The sequence below is a fragment of the Lissotriton helveticus genome, chromosome 6 (assembly GCF_964261635.1).
Source record: "Lissotriton helveticus chromosome 6, aLisHel1.1, whole genome shotgun sequence".
Taxonomy (NCBI): Eukaryota; Metazoa; Chordata; class Amphibia; order Caudata; family Salamandridae; genus Lissotriton; species Lissotriton helveticus.
Window position 1 is genome coordinate 827,999,157 of NC_136067.1, and position 17,628 is coordinate 828,016,784.

At 44.3% G+C, this 17,628-nt stretch overlaps 1 protein-coding gene across 2 annotated transcripts in view; it reads left to right on the top strand.

Annotated features, from left to right (window-relative positions):
- Positions 1-17,628, top strand: part of SCML4 (Scm polycomb group protein like 4) — a 571,844-nt gene that overhangs the window by 204,849 nt on the left and 349,367 nt on the right. For both annotated transcript variants that reach the window (XM_078648414.1, XM_078648415.1), the window contains exon 2: positions 4,539-4,608. In XM_078648414.1, coding sequence (XP_078504540.1) covers positions 4,593-4,608 — 16 coding nt within the window. In that variant the 5' untranslated portion in view covers positions 4,539-4,592. The remainder of the gene's footprint in view (positions 1-4,538; positions 4,609-17,628) is intronic.

Genomic DNA, 17,628 nt, shown 5'->3' on the forward strand with positions numbered 1-17,628 from the left:
CCAGCTAACATGCTAACTAGGCCTGGGTGGAGTTCACGGAGTCGCACTAAGCGGAGTCCCGCGAAGTGCCGAAAAAACTCTCCCACACTATGTGTAGTTCGCGAGTATCAGAGTCCGGTATGTCACACTGTTGGCACAAATTTTTAGCACCACAAGTTTCTCCCGTTCTGTAAACTCAATGCGAACGGAATCACGGGGTGCCAGATGGCGCTGCTTCTTTCTGCAGCTCGAGTAGATTTTTTACTCGACCGGCAGCTTCCTCAACATGAACGGAAGGTTTCTCAACGTTAGTCGTAGTGACCTGCATGCCAGTCTGCGTTCAGAAATCTCTCCGGGAGGTGGTCTTGTGCGCAATATCTCTTGTTCATGCTCGCCAACTTACCATTGGCGAGCCGGGTGCGAGAAAAAACACGGCTCCTTGTCACATACTTTTTTGGAACTCCACAAACTACGTTGGCAGAACGTAATTCTTTGCCCACCACCAATGCTAACATGAAATACCTTCACCTACCTAGAGCTTAGAAGAGGTCTCTGCTGTAACACCGGAAGATGTAGGATGCCCACAAGCCCTACTGCCAAAAAGTGACCCAATAGACCCACAATTAACACATATATTAAGATAATGCATAGCAATGTGAAGCATTGGCAACTTCACTTTACAAGGGAAATTTACCACAAGCCAGGGGTGCCTGAAAAAAGAAACAGCAAAGTAACTTTAAAACACCATACTCAACTCATCCAAATAGTAACAGACAGGGAAATAAAAAACTGTAGCAAAAAATAAGAATGCCCTAATACCTTCCTTGTAGCTTTGTGTAGCGTGACTCGGCCCAAGGGCATTAGAGCACTTTAAAAGAGAACCCGAATCACAGAGCTGACAAGAAAGGATTAAAATATGACATGATGGAACCGGCGTGCTAGGGCTGTAACGTAACGCCTGAAGCCCAGACCTCACTGCTGGGACACATCACCTCACCCAAGGAAGCAGAATAGGGATAAGACTTGGTTAAACAAAGCAAGCTAAGAAAAACCCGCAGACTACAATGCATGAAAATAATATATGCAGAGAAGAACGCCACTAAGTGATAAATGCATTATTCACCAGCTTGCGGTCCCCTTCCATCGATGCCCGTAGACAAATACAGATGGTGCCACCCTGGGTCAGTACCACACACTCCCACTGGTCTCCTCAGTACTGGACGAAGCCCCCCATGCCATGCTAACATGCTGAACACAGATTAGCAAAATGATTACAGCTGATTCACAGCACTGCAAGTCATACTGAGGGCATAAGGGGCACTGAAGTCCCCATACCAAGCACGGGCAGCAGATAATGTTCTGAGTCCGAGAGATTCTACAATGTCACTTTCTTCCCAGAAATGTCCAGGACAAATATCTTCAGCGGCAACTCAACTTTTTAATATGCCAAAACAGAACTGAAAGTGCAGTGAAAATGACAGGATTGCTCCGAGGCCGCCCCGGGTAATCTCAGAACAACTCTGTCATTTCCATTGTATTTTTTTCATTTTTGAAAGTAGGGAAATGTACAAGGAATACACAACAAGAAACCTGACAATGGCAGTTTTGACTCACTGAGTCTGCGGCTCTCTCTGATGGCTGACTCTCTCCATTATCTGTAAGGTTAGCCAGGTGCTCAGCACTGTCGCCAGGCTGGAGCCAGCATCTGCAACTCTCTGGGCCAGATTTACAAAGGATTTGCACTGCAGAGCCAACGCAAAATCCCTTTCAGGATTTACAAACCGATGCAAATTGGTATTGTGTAGATTTATAAGCAAAAGTAAAGCAAACCACAGCAAAGCGCTGTTCTGTGTTACCTACCATCAAAGGGCGTTACATGGGTGTTACATGGGCATACCCATGCTTTTTGACATAAAACCCTATATAGCAACAGACGGGGTTTTGCACCAAAAAATAACACAGCTTAGAAGCAGGCATTAAAAAGGAGAAATGCTTTTATTTCAAATAACGCTTCAAAATTTCCATGTGTGCTAGACTGCACTATGGAGTAAAGGTGTGTGTGTTGCGCTCAGCACCCTGATTGTGTGCCGGCGCTAGGGAGAGGAGGAGAGTGCATATCTCTGTGGATTTTGTGCTTTCCTGGTCTCACCCTGTCACACAATGCAGTGCAGCGCAGCATTTTTAGGGGCTGCGCTGCGTTGTGTGTAGGTTTTGTAAATCTGGGCTTCTGAGTCCAGTCCCAACACGTACTGGTGCTTTGCACTGGCTTGCGTTTCCTGCAGTGGCGCTGTTTCATTAACCTTATCCTTTCCCAATGTGTGGAATCAATGAAGGTTATTGATTCCACCCCAGCCTGAGATGAGTTGGGAAAGGATGGGCTGGGGTGGGGTGAGGCATGCCTCCCTGGGGATTGACATTCAGTCTCAGGCACTGCAGGGCTAAAGCTTGGAGATCCCAAAACCGTATTTAAGTATGGTCTGCAACACATCACCAAAGAGATGGTGCTTCAGGATAGCAGTCTAGGGCTGTGAGGGATGTGATATCATCAGCCCACAAAATTGGACAGGTGGAGTCGGAAGCATCAGACTGCTGCTCATTCACACTATTTGACCTTTGCTCAAAGTGAGGGTACTGGTATTGGCTTTTTAAAAAATATGTGGCTGTGTAATGTCAGTATATACCTACAAAAGGTAGCACAAAAAAGGAAGTGCAGTGCCCCAATGCCCATAAAAATGTGCTACCACCAGTGGGTTCCCAACATAGGCCCTTGAGACACACAAGCAATGGCACCGAAGCATACACACTGCAGGTTCTCTATGGTCCTTGATAAGAAAGTCCAATGTAGGCATAGATGATGATAAATTCTTCTTTTTAATTCATAGACAGGTTCTGTACATGTTATGCTCCAACAAGAAGCAGCCGACACATGTTTCATCCACCCAGACTTGTTCAAGGCTAAGTGTGTATACGATCAGTAGTATGCAACACGGAAGTCATCAACTTGATAAGTTCAGTTCTCAATGCATAAGCGTTTGGTAAAGGGTAGTATCCAGACAGAGCCCCCAATGTGTAAACAGACAATTGTGGGAATCCAAGTGGGCAGCCGTCTCTGCCTGTTTCAAAGTAGAGTCACGCCATCTCAGTCAGACCGTGGTTTGGACCCAAGGACCATGATAAGCCTTCTTATAGACATCAACAGCCCCGCATGCTGAGAGCGAAAAGCAGCCCTTGAGATGGTGACCACTGATGCAATGGGTCTGATTAGCCCGCATGATTACATCCTTATGACTCCAGTTGCCCTTTTTTAACCACCTATTCTATTTCACCATACCAGCAGTGCTACTGGAGGTTTTTTTAGTTCATGTCTTACCTCTGGAGTAAAATATTGCAAAATTTTCTAATGATAGTTATCTATTGCTGATGCTACAAGGTTTGAGATTCCAAACTGATCAGGATGAGATTTGCAGATTGCTTTCTCCTGCAGCCTGCAACAACTCTTCATTTGTTCTGCTAGAGATTTATTTTGTAGCACAAAGAGCAAAACAACATCTAAATCTTAGTTAGATCTTTGAAATTGCTGCTTGTACACTGAGTGTGTTGGGCCAATATTCATGTTTATGTGCATTCATAAGCTAGCAGTTTTGATTCGACGCAATCTGCATAGAAAACCTACCCAACATCAGACTGTTCTACTGGGAGAAATATGATTGTATGCTGCCATAAAGCATCATTTGCTTTATTAGGCGTGTACAAGTTAGTAACAGACCCAGAGTCACCAAGTGGCAGGAGGTGCAGGTAAGGGTGGTGGCCCAGGGCAGAAGGGGGAAGTCGACAGACGACGGAATAGGGAAAATAAAATAAAATAAATAAACAAAACCACTTACCTTGCGCTTGCCGCATCATGGACCTGGTGATGTGGCGAGAGCAAGGTAAGTGGTTTTATTTAATTAATTTTTTTATTTTGCCTATTCCGTCGTCTGTCGACTTCTCCCCCCACCCCTCCACTCTTACCTGCACCGGCCACCACTGGGGTCCCCAATACCGGTGGTATCAGTAACTCTGGTGGCGGATTAAAGGGTATTACAGTTGGGACCCCGAGGATACCATTAGTAATGAGGCAATACTCAAGGATTTTGTAGGTCTGATCCTGACCCCCCTAGCTCCTTCCTCCCTGATATTCCGCTCCGAGGCTTTTAGCAGCTGGAATCTCTGGATGAAATTCATCCGGCTCCATTTGGATCTTTATTATCAGTTTGCATCAGTGACACAACATGCATATATTGACTCATACATCTTTAGTGGGGGCAGTGTGTAAGGGAGGTGATAACTTGCTTTCTCAGTGCCCACGCAGTGCTATATTTTGTTGTATCCATCATACACATTGTCATTGGGGTTATAGGTTTTGGGAAATGCCATACGTTATCGGCTAGGCCATAGCAGACTGGGCATCAATAGTGGCAGAGCACAGCATGGTGAAGGTGTATGTTTGTATGCAGACATGTTTGTGAGTTTCAATATTCTGGTTACTTTTTTAACGGGCATATTTATTTCTCTACTAGGTGAACTATCATCTGTATCCCCATGAGGGTCTTCCCCAACTCTCTCACCAGCTGATGACCATAGCAAGATGTAAGTAAACCTCTTCAATATTGTTATTCAAAGTCGTGGTTTTATCTTGCAGTATGCATGTGGTATGCTTTGCCTGATCCTCTGACACTACTACACTGCTGTGGAACATTGCAATAGGGCCTCATACTTACACAGGTCAAAGTGGAAGATGCATTAGTCAAGCCAGACTCGCTCGAAGGCCAAGTGAGGTGGATGTGATAGCAACTACCAGCTGGACAAGGTGGAAAATAGCGTTTCATTTAGGGGTGGATAGAAAGTATTCCCCCTTTTACCGATAGAGAATAATCATTTTCTATCTGCAATGTTGGAGCAATCTGCATTAAAAACCCTGAAGAAATTACATATTGAACTGCTGGATGACCTATTCCCAGAGAGATCCTTCATTACCAGCACCAAGAAACCGGTTGGTGTATGTGCGCTTTATAAATACTTTTAACATAACATAACATAGCGTACAAATATTTAAAAACAGAGGAGACAATGCATTGGCGATATTGATGTGTCACCAAATACGGCATGAGGCCAAACTGGTACACTCAGAGTTCCTTAACCCTCCAATGGAGCAAGAGGTTTTGACTAAAATGATTCAAAGGAGGACAGAGCCGAACCGATTCAATACCTACATAAGGAGGTCTTATACACAAGGGCTTTCCCACTTCGTGTTGCTAACCGAGAATGGCAACGTGAACTTGGGAGAGGAATCATTGATCATTTTTGGCAGTACTACTGTGCAGAGGTAAAAACCATGCCCCTGAAATATATAGACATGAGCTTCTACATTTTAAGTTTTGACCCCAGTTGAACTATACTTCTAACCAAATTTCTCGATTTTTGCCAGGAAGTGTAATAAAATCAAAGACGTGTAAGGTGATAAATGCAGCTTCATTGCTCTTGACATGGAGCTGCAACACAATGGCTACATATTGAGGGAAAGTTGTTAGTATAATAAACGAAATGTTGGAAGTCGAGATAGTCCCTATGCCAGAGATAGTTCTATTGGGATTTGCGGCTGGTAGACCAGTTGGCATACGGAGGCTTACATCTATGGCCCTACCGCTGGCCAAGAGACAAGTGGTGGAATGCTGGGTGAGCCTTACAGCTCCCACAATTGGAGTATGGCTGAAGGATATTACATTTTGCACTATGATAATTGATGATTACAATAGTCTCATACACCCCAAAGCAAGACCAAGGGACTTTTGGGAGCCATATGAAGAGTATATGCAATTGAAAATCACAAACTCTTTCTCATGAAAAATGGTAGAGGTACAAGGTGTGGGAAGGAAGCATATATTTCGAATTCTCGATGTCCTACATGTAGTAGTACAAGAAGTGATGTAATTATATTGAAGCATGGTAGACGTGAAGTGCCAATGAACTTATGTGTACCGACTGTAAGTACATTGCTTAAAAAAGGATTAAGATTTATAATATGCCTATTAATATATTCCATATTTATTCTCTTGTATCCACCAACAAGTACTATGTATTCATTGTTATCTTTTATACTTATTGTATTTTTTAAGTATTTATTAACAATTTATGGCTGCCTTCCTATTTTTGTTTTCAACATGTATTATATTGTAAAACTCAATAAAAAATTTCAACACATCAAAAAAAAGGATTAAGGACATACGCCATGTGAGTGAATTTTTCTGATGGATAGTTTAAAAATTAAAATACAATTCATTAAAACAATAATAAGGGTGTGATCATTGAAGCCATGGAACAACAATTAGTTCCCTCCTTTGTGTTCATCTGTTGTAAGGCTGCTCCATGTTTAAGAACGTGTGTTTTTAAGAGCATATTTAAAAGTGTTATTTTCATCTTATGGGTAAGCAGATCTCCAGTGTATCCTTCCATATAAGCCATGCAAAGGCTTGAGTTTAGTGAGTGCTGTAGTATTGTGAAGTGTGACAATAATACCAGCACCACCCTTTCAAATTTTAAATAGGTTTATTATAGTCATGTGTATGGATAGAACATTCGCCCCCCCAAAATATCATAAGCATTACAGCGTGATGTGTAAATGTTGCAAATTTTAGAAGTGGTGTGTGGCCAGTGCTTAATTTGAGCCGGTGGGTTCCGCTTGTGACAGTCTGCCGTAAGGTAGCACTGTCTGGCTAAATATTAGATTATCACAGCAACAGGTAATTATTAATTCATTATACATTAAAAATGATTATTAGCTGCCACTCAAGCCATTCTTATAGCTTTGGGGGCCTGAAAAAGTCCGAATTGTCACACTTGCAGGAGTGTGATGGTTAGTTGTTGTGTTGTTATTATCATTGGCAACATGGCAGGTGCAATGTGTGGTGCAAGGTGCAGTGACCGCCCGACGAGAGCCCTGGCATTTAATTTTTTTTTACAAGTTAAGCACTGTATGTGGCCATACCTTCTGAAAAGTATTAATGATGCTAGGCATGCAAACATTGCTGTAGCAGATCACACCGCACCATCTGCGTGCCTGTTTGGAATTCAAGCCTGTCATTTCGGGCCTGCACATGCCACCTCACCCACTGCTCCCTTGTTGATCCTGCCACTTCTGATGTGTCTGTATGACACCATGGAATCCTTCTGTAAGAAGTCTCTACACAGGGTCTGTAGAAGTCGTGGAGGTCGTGGTCACTTGCGGCAGTTTTTGATACGCCCTCTTTTGTCTCTCGGCTCACTGTGTCCAAAATGAGGTCATTGCGGCCTGAGATATTCGGTCCACTAAGCATGCACTCTGACATTAAAGCAGCGGAATATGATCGATGAGTTTGCGGACCACTTGTCAATGGCATTTTTGTATTATCTACTGAAGCATGCTGAACTTGACACCACACCATGGGATTGGGGATGATACCCTGCCCATGTAGCCTAACGTGAAACTGTAAATCCACTGCAAACTTGTTCAACCAATCGAATTGTGTGCAGGACATCAACGCACCTTGCGTGATTGCCATTGAGAACCTACCCAATGCCTCCTGGCAGGGCAGGATCTCGATCGACTAATTTGTATGCAAGGTACATACATGAGTGATCAATTAATCGATATCTGTAATTACATTTTCCTGGTGGTTTAATAAATATATCCTAAATCATTGTCCACCAGTTGCCTTGTTAATTTGAACAGGAGCAGATCATATTCTGGGACGACTGTAGACACATGCGCTATAACACTACCATTCAGGGAAGCGCGAAAGAACCCTTTTAAGCAAAGGAGTGAATGCAAAGAGGTCCCATCCGATCCAGGGAAATGTTATCACTTTACATGTAGATTCATCTGTAATTTTGTGAATCTCTTAGATAATTTAGACTTAGAAACCCCATTTTAAAAACTGTTCCCTATACATTGTGCTTATGGCAGTGTTTGCTTACTGCATGTAGTATACATACAAGTATAGGCATTTCCAAATTTTAGATGATTTGCCAGTAGCGCACAGAAAACTGTGTGATCCTTATTGTAATGACTTGAGACAAGTCCCTCCGTATCAATTTTCTTTGTCAAGACTTTCTAGAGCCGTTCGTAAAACTGAATTCTATTAACAAGCTCTATTGGAAAAATATGCTTTGCCGTTTGAGAATTTGAACTTTTTGCGACGTTTGAATGATTATATATAATTACATGCATTTTTATACAAAATAAATGAATATTCCATTCATTGAAGGGCAAATCTTTCTTCCACGTTCTTCTTGCACTGCTTTGAAAAATGTCATAATTTCAGTGGCTCATGACGTTATACTCCCAATTCTATCCCAGAACATATTTTTGGATGCTGTGAGTTTAGTTACAGTTTTTTAGCAATTCAGCCCATACCATCTAAAATGGACACTATCTGAATTGATGTTGAACCCTTATGACGAAAGCAGCCATTTTCCTCTTTTGGGTCAACTGAAAACGTTCACACTTGAGACATACTGACTAGGCAGTCCTTAGGATATCTAGTACACCATGCTTTTAGCCATACTGATGCAAATTCCTGCTTTAGAAATCATTTTTGAAGGCAGCTGCTTGACAACTTTGCTCATTTGTAGGTCTTGCCTACCAGACAGCTCATGCTGTCTGGTTGGAAAAGTCCTAAGGTGTGCTAACCAAGAACTTTTTGTGGGCTTAGGGCCCCTGCCATCGCTTACTATGGTGTGGTATGAATATCGACACCAGAATATCTAGGGGACACAATATTGATGACAAAATATGTAAAATTAAATATCAACAGGTAAGTAAGTTTAGATTTTCTATACCCAACTCCACCTATAGGTACCCTGGCGATATATGTATATATCTTCAAGGCACATAGATGTGGAGTTGGCAATAGCAAATCTATACGTCCCTGTATGTATGTACCCTTTAATATTTTGCCCCTTGATATTCTGTCCTTGATATTCGGGTACCATGATATTCTGGGGTTGATATTCAGTAGCACATTACCTTTGGTTGGCTTTATTGTCACCCTTATATGCTTGCTTCTTATTCAATGGCTTACCTTGCCCATCTTGTTCTATCTTGTGCGTGTCCCTCCCCTGAAGCATATCCTCTTTACCATCCTTTAACTTGTAACCTTAAACTGCTCATTTTTGGGGAACTACTTTTTCCTTTCTGCATAGGTACAACATGAGAGCGCATGTGTTTTCCATCTCTCTCCCTTGTGTGCTTCTTCTCCCCTCATCAAATATCTATGCCCCACGCTCCGTGTTGCTGTCTCCTTTGTGTTGCAAGCTCTTTCTTGTGTGCTTCTCCTCCTGCCAAACTCCCCCGCCATGATCCATGCTGCTTTCTCACTTGTGCGCTTCCCCCTTCCCAGCGTTGCTGTGACGTGTGTGCTGCTTTATTCGTCCACCACTGACTCTCCATTGCTTTGCCCACCCGGTCCCTGTTGCTCCCCACTCTCACCACTGCGGAGTGAGGGTGTGTGGAGGGCCAAGTTAGATAACAACAAGGAGGGACAGGAGGGGGACAATATTTCTAGGGGTCCAGTGTGCACGTCCCAATAAACTATATTTCAACCAATTGCACAAAGTTCCCCTGGGGGTAACATACACATTATGTAGAGTGGACTATCTTCCTCTATCTGAAAAAGTGGTTGGATGTGAAAAACAGGGGCGGGTGTCCCTTGTCGGAATTAAGGAAACCTCACACAACATGTTGGTTCTGCGGCTACTGTCACACTACCAACCGATTGCTTCGTGTCATCATCGGCTTCCTGCTCCTGCGTCAAGCCGGCGCTGCAATGCCTGACGGGTAGCACATAGTGCTACACTTTGTTGGAGATCTTTTATTCCAAAGCCGATGTTTGGGTGGGTGTGAGGGGCCCTAATAGTGAAGTAGTGAGCGTGATGTGTGGTGATTCCAAAAAAAAGTTAGTGTAGTCTACTCTGGGTATTTTATTCCTGTAGCTACCTACTTTGTTAAAATTCAGAGGGGTATGGGGTTTCAACCAAACTATGTGTGGGAAGCCCGTTCAACCCTCATAAGTGATCTCGTCGACATGTTTCATGCCATCACGGCAATTCATCAGGACCAAAAAAGTGCTCATAAACTTAGAAAGGAGCCCATAGTGGGCTACAGGGTTAAGTAAATACAACCTTGGGGGTCAGGATCTGGAACAGGAGGAGTTCCTGTATCGATGTACGCCCCTCAGTCGCTGTTGGAGGTCTTCCCAGGCAGCTTGAATGGGACCTGCGTAATCGTATTGTGATCTCGATCGCGCGTGGAAGATACCTCTTAACCTAGGTCCGTATGGCCGGCGAAGCTCGGTCATGAAGCAGCTGGCCGAGCCATACGGACCTAGGTTGTGACTTTTCTGCTGTTGCTTAGGGCCACTACTTTTTATTGACAATGTGTACTTCTTCTCTTTTCTCTGCTACCGAACGTCCCAGGGACAGGCGTCTGCCTTTGTGTTTCCCACTGCCACTCGGGTGACAGTGGGGAAACACAAATTCCTGCAGGGATGAGTCTTGAGGATAGTTACAATTATTCCGGCCTCTGGAAAAATTCAGGGACAGCTTTTTGTTAAAAGGCAAAAGTTCCAGAATGCACCTGACCAGATGGGCATAATTAAAACTTGACCCACAACCGGTCTTAACAAATTAGCCGCAGTGCAAGCATAAAAATGCTAGGATTAATACAAGAAGCGTTATGCTATGGCACTCATTTAGGAATCAATTATATATAAAATAGTTTGTCAATTTCCCAGTGTCATACTCCATTACTAATTTGCTGATCAAGCTAATTATGCTATATGTGCTAGATAATATGTCCTAGGACCACAATATATTTAGAAACTTGCATCTAAACATCCAGAGTACCATATATCTTAATCAGGGCCTTCAATAGTGATCCAGCATTTTCTGGGCCTACTTGCTTTCTTTTGGTCCTCCGATGGACCTTTTTCGTTTGTCCGAGTGGTGGTTGGAGTTAGCATCAACAGTCAATCAGATTTCAATTAACAGTGCAACCCCTTTGGCTACACAATGGGGACCAGGAATTGGTAGCCAAGTTCTAAGGTTAATAATCAAATTCAAATAAGCAAATCTCAGAATCATGCTGTAAAGATAAACAAGCATTTGCAATGCAATAGGTCTCGTATTAGGAAAGTTTGAGCTATTGGTATTGTAAATGACAAATTTTTTATTTATGTGTTGGTTTTGAAAATAGCGAAATTAATAGCTTTGTCATTCACAATGCCAATAGTTATAACTTTTGCAAATGTGACACCTATAGCATTTGTAATGCAATATGTGTTGTATTTACGTGACTTAGATGTATTGATATTACAAATAAAAATGGCTTTTATTTTTTTAAATAATTAATACTTAAATAAAAGCTATTGTAATTTATAATGGCAATAGCTTAAACTTTTGTAAATAACTTTTGTGAAGATTATGTTCAGTGTATTTTATTGTGACGAAACATTGAGAGAACATATTTGAACCAGTTGTTGCTGAATGGTTGCACATATTGATGCTGTGGTGGCGCTGAGTGATGTTGTGGTGGTGACGAGTGATGCTGTGGCGTTCAGTGATGCTGTGGTAGCGCATAGTGATGTTGTGGTGCCCCTGAGTGATGCTGTGGTGGTGCTGAGTGATGCTGTGGTGATGCGATAGAGTGAGTGCGATAGATAGCTAGAGTGAGGGCAATAGATAGATAGAGGGAGGGAGGGCGATATTGAGATTGAGGGAGGGCGATAAATAGAGGGAGGGCGATAGATAGATAGAGAGAGGGCGATAGATAGATAAAGGGAGGGCGACAGATAGATAGATAGATAGATAGATAGATAGAGTGAGGGCGATAGATAGACAGATAGAGTGATGGCGATAGATAGAGTGAGTGCGATAGATAGATAGAGTGAGGGTGATAGATAGAGTGAGGGCGATAGATAGATAGAGTGAGGGCGATAAATAGATAGAGTGAGGGCGATAGATAAATAGAGTGAGGGTGATAGATAGAGTGAGGGCGATAGAGTGAGGGCGATAGATAGATAGAGTGAGGGCGATAGAGTGAGGGCGATAGATAGATAGAGTGAGGGCGATAGATAGATAGAGTGAGGGCGATAGATGGATAGAGTGAGGGCGATAGATGGATAAAGTGAGGGCGATAGATGGATAGATAGAGTGAGGGCGATAGATAGATAGAGTGAGGGCGATAGATGGGTAGATAGAGTGAGGGCGATAGATAGATAGAGTGAGGGTGATAGATAGATAGAGTGAGGGCGATAGATAGATAGAGTGAGGGTGACAGATAGATAGAGTGAGGGCGACAGATAGATAGAGTGAGGGCGATAGATAGAGTGAGGGCGATAGATAGATAGAGTGAGGTGGCCTCGTGGTGGACGTGATGGTGGCCGTGGTGGTGGACGTGGACATGGTGGTGGTGGTGGACGTGGTGATGGTGTGGTGGTGGTGGACGTGGCGGTGGTGATGGACGTGGTGCTGGTGGTGGTTGGTGTGGTGGTGGTGGACGTGGTGGTGGTGGAGGACATGGTGGTGGTGGATGTGGTGATGGTGGATGTGGGGGTGCTGGATGTGGTGGTGTTGGTGGTGGTGGTGGACATGGTGGTGGTGGTGGAGATGGGTGTGGTGGTGGTGGACATGGTGGTGGTGGATGTAGTGGTGGTGGATGTGGACGTGGTGGTGGTGGTCATAGACGTGCTGGTGGTGGATGTGGTGGTGGATGTGGTGGTGGTAGTGGTGGTGGACATGGTGGTGGTGGGTGGTGGACATGGTGGTAGAGGTGGTGGAGGTTGGTGTGGTGGTGGACGTGGTGGTGGTGGACATGGTGGTGGTGGGCGTAGGGTTGGTGGATGTGGTGGTGGATATGGTAGATGTGGTGGTGGTGGAGGTGTGGTGGTGGTGGTGGTGGTGGTGGAGGTGGTGATTGTGGACGTGGTGGACGTGGTGGTGGTGGAGGTGGGTGTGGTGGTGGTGGTGGATGTGGTGGTGTTGGTTGTGGACATGGTGGTGGTGGTGGACGTGGTGGTGGTGGACGTGGTGGTGGTGGATGTGGTAATGGTGGACGTGGTGGTGGTAGACGTGGTGGACATGGTGGTGGTGGACGTAGTGGTGGTGGATGTGGTCGTGGTGGATGTGATCGTGGACGTGGTGGTGGTGGATGTGGTGGTGGTGGATGTGGTGGTGGTGGTAGTGGTGGTGGACATGGTGGTGGTGGGTGGTGGACATGGTGGTGGTGGAGGTGGGTGTGGTGGTGGTGGTGATGGACGTGATGGTGGTGGACATGGTGGTGGTGGACTTAGTGGTGGTGGATGTAGTGGTGGTGGATGTGGTGGATGTGGTGGTGGTGGAGGTGGTGGTGCTGGTGGTGGAGGAGGTGATGATTGTGGACGTGGTGGTGGTGGACGTGGTGGTGGTGGTGGAGGTGGTGGTGGAGGTGGTGGTGGATGTGGTGGTGGACATGGTGGTGGTGGTGGACATGGTGGACGCGGTGGTGGTGGATGCGGTGGTAGTGGATGTGGTGGTGCCCAATGTTCAGAGTGGACTGGCCCCTTCACGCAACAATAGTTGTGTTTACACAACAGAGCTGCCGGTTGCTCCCTCAGTTGTTGTCAAGGATTGTTTGGGTTTAGAAACCGGTTCTGCGGCACTTCAAACAAGTTGTGCCTTGTCAGAAATTACAGCCAGGATGCTCCGTGTTCTTTTAATATTGCACTTTTATATAATTTCTGCAAACGATCAGGTTTAATTAGAATTTGCCTGTGTGCGTCCCTGGAGACACCGGCTTAAATTAAGCCCCCTGCATGGGCCTACATTACGCCCCTGTGTTGAGCGAGCCCCAACAGCTTTGTGTAGTGCACACAGAAACAACAGTGAAAGGAGTTGTAATACACGGGTTGGCGGGAGAGAGGAGAGGCAGAGTGAAGAGGAGGACCGGAGAGGAACTGTTTTGAAAGAAAGAGACAGGCTGAGGGGAAAGAGGAACAGAGGGTGTCTCATGGCGTGGAGACAGGGAGTGCATGCTAAGGAAAGAAGGGGTATAGAAAGGGGTCCATGGTGTAGAGGGGAGATAGGAAGCAGAGGGCACAAGTAGGGCAAGCTGACAACAAAGAAGGCCAGGAGGAGACCCCGTGGGGTGGAGGAAGAGGGGAATGAAAAGCACTGGTTAGAGAGGAAACCCACGCTGCAGTGGTTGCAGAAAGGGCAGGCTGATGGGAAAGGTAGTCTAAAATGTAGTGAGGTAGTGTGCCTAAAAGTGCGGCGTAGTGATGTTGAATGCTTCAAGTGAAACGTATGAGTCAATAAATAGAATCAGTGAAACGCTTTTGAGGTGAACAAGGGCCCGGCGAGAAGCGAGTCTCCATTGATATGCTTGAAGGTGTTGAAGAGGAGTGAATGAGACGTTATCAAGGTACACAAGTTAAATAAAGGGGGATGAGCCAGGTCCAGTTGATGTTACAGCCAGGGGAGTGTGCAAGATGGCACTGCAGAGAACCAACAATAAATTTGCGCATTTTGACTCTTAATCACTCTCTGAAATGAATATGTTAGAGGGGTGATGAAGTGAGCGCTCATTCCACAGCACTAGTGACTACTTTCACCCACAGCCACTCAACCTTACATTAAAGACTTGGTGTGTAGCAACTTTTAGTTTTTAATTGCATTTGCCCATATGCGTTCTGGCAAACACTGTCTCAAATTAAGCCCCCTGCTGGGGCCTGCGTTAGGCCCCTGGCTTGAGCGAGCCCCAACAGCCTGGAGTTCTACACACAAAAACACACTCAAAGGAGCTTTAAAACAAGGGACGCCTGATACACAGTAGCTTATCTTTAGATCTCCTGTAGCGTGAAAATGTGCTTGCTTTCTGGGCTGTCCCCGTGTGTTTTTACAGTGCAGATGGAAAGAGCATTTGGTAATCCAGCGCTCAAAAAAGACATCTTTTAATGCTCCATTCAAAGTTACAAGGTAAAGTGAATAAGTATGTCCTATCCAATACGGAGTTAAAGAGAGAAGACGTCAAGCTTGTTAGAGAACAAGGAGTTTAAGATGGGTTCGTATTTACGCAGCTCTTAAAGAGCTATGCTAAACATTGTGCCATTACATTTCTTTTTAGCCCTGCAGTCAGCTATTAAGATTAGGATTTTAAAGTCTGGGCATTATATATGTGACTGGGAAACCTATGAGTGCAGTTACACCTTCTCATACCAGTTAGCAGCCCCCAAAAACATGAAGTTACATTTGTCCACCCTGTGGGAAAAGAACCATCAACTTACTTCGAGAAGCAAAAACGTTTTATAAATAGGTTTAGTATTTTCAGTTCTAAGCAAGCATACGCAGCATCATGTACTGAACACAGCCAGTGGTTTAATCAAGAAAGGCCATGCTTTCGCCCTAGACAACTGCCTAAGAAAAGTGAATCACAAAAACAGCAGGTTATCTTATGTAATGAGTGCATAATCTGTCGTCACTAAAAATCACTTTGGAAAACATTCGAAAAGCAGTTCATAAATAGTCTATGTGCGATATAATAATACGCTACACGGCGTAAACCACTTATCCCAGGAGATGCAATTCAGAACACATTTAGAATACCTTGTATTTAACCTACATCTTTTTTATTTTTAAAAATGGAGTCATCTATTTTTTTTTATCAGGTAAACAAAAACACATTTGTAGCACTCAACAAGCAACCAGCTTATGAAATGCTGAACAAGGTGTAGCCTTCAACATCTACCTGTGATTAAAATAACCCTAAAGCAATCTCCCCTGGGTCTGAGGCAGGCCTGCTAGGAAACCACATGGGTGTCATGCCGATCTTGAACCTTATCGGTACCCAAGACTGGTTGTGAAAAGAAGTTATAGGCTACAACAGCAGTCAACATTTCTTTGGAGTACATACAAGTAGCCCGTACATAATTTGCACTGGTGCTTGCATGTCATCAGGGCTCGGCATTCATTTTACATCATCACATTCTGAACCAGAGCAAAAGGAAAAGGGATAGAAAAAGAGAAAAAAGTACGGAGAAAGACAGGGCGAGAGAAAAAAAGGAAAACAGCGACACGGAGAAGCAGGAATGAAAACATGGATGCAAGAGTGACATAAAAAGACAGACAGGAAGGGTGGTGGAAGTGGCTTGGTAACCTTACTATTTGGCAACCACTGCATTCAGAAGTGGTGAACTAATAATAAACATAGTGGACCCTACAAATATTTCACCAATCAAGCAATGTCGGAATTTAAGTAGTAAAGCCGAATCCGTACGTATTTAGTGGCGAGGGCTCACAGTTTGCTTTTTATATATCAGTTTATATTTATTATTTTTACACAGTTGTAGTGCAGACTATCAACACAAGAAATAAGAACCGAAGGAGAGAGAAATTAGTGCAAGAAAGGCAAAGGAGGAAGTGGAGCGAGGTAAGAGTGGAAACTGATTAAGAAAGATGGGGACAAGAGAATGGGGGGCTTGTGGGAATTAGGTTAACAAGCTCTCGGCATTGCTGTGGCGGGGCGGGGGGCGCATTCCTTTGAAGTCTTATGCGGGGGGGCTGGGGAGCGGATTCCTTTGAAGTTTGATGCCGAGGCGCACAGGCTCTCAAATGGTGTGTGATGTGCACGCGCCCGGCTTACATGAACTGTACCTAATCCGCAGTTTGGGTACACTTTTGAAAGCCTTACTATAATCTTGCCAAACAAGCATTGCTAAAGCAATGTTGTAGGCGAGACCTAAAAATGACAACAGGGATTCCCAGACGCCCAAAGAAATTAATGCAAATTAGTATCAAACAAACAAGCAGATCTGTAACTGTGATACAGAACAATAACATTAAAATCTAATGCTCATTGAGTAAACTACCATTCTCTCTCCTACACACTAGTAACCTAGGATTCAGAAACCATAGGACGGTTTGGGAAAAAATGGTTCTAGCAATCAGGCGAATTCCATAAAGGAAATCAGGTCAGGACAAAACAAATTAAAATAGGAAAGCATTAGCATCTCAGAAGCTCAGTCAAGTGTCTTCTATGGGTCAAGAATAAGTGTCAGCCTAGGTCACACTTAAGCAAAAATCGAAAGAGCATTTGGGCATGAACCCTCTCAAAGTCCATTAAGCTAGCAATGTTCCAAAGAAGGACGGAATCAAGGAAAGTGTCTGAAAATGGGTCCGATCAGCATCAGGGAAGATCTGAATGAAGTCTGCATAAAGTCCAAGGGGAACTGTATATTATACCATGTAAAGTCCTTTGGGCGACATCCCCTCGATTGATTGTAAATATCAGGAAGGATCCCACCCCTGAGAAGTTTCCACATATCCATGGGTTTGAGTGTCCAGGTTCAACGCTCAACTAGGGAATAGGGGCTTGGGCATGTTCTCCACACAGGCTGTAATGCAGGCTGCATGGGAAAGTGCGCATGACTGGTTTGGGCAGCACAAGAGGGCTGACCGAACAGTCAATGCGCACTTAGGAGTGGGCAAACCACTCCTCCTCTGCCCTTCTCCGAAAGCAGAGCAGCTCCATCCACCCACCCACCGGCAAAGCAGCACAAACATAAAATTATAATAACGCAAAGTTATTATCATTTTACGCAC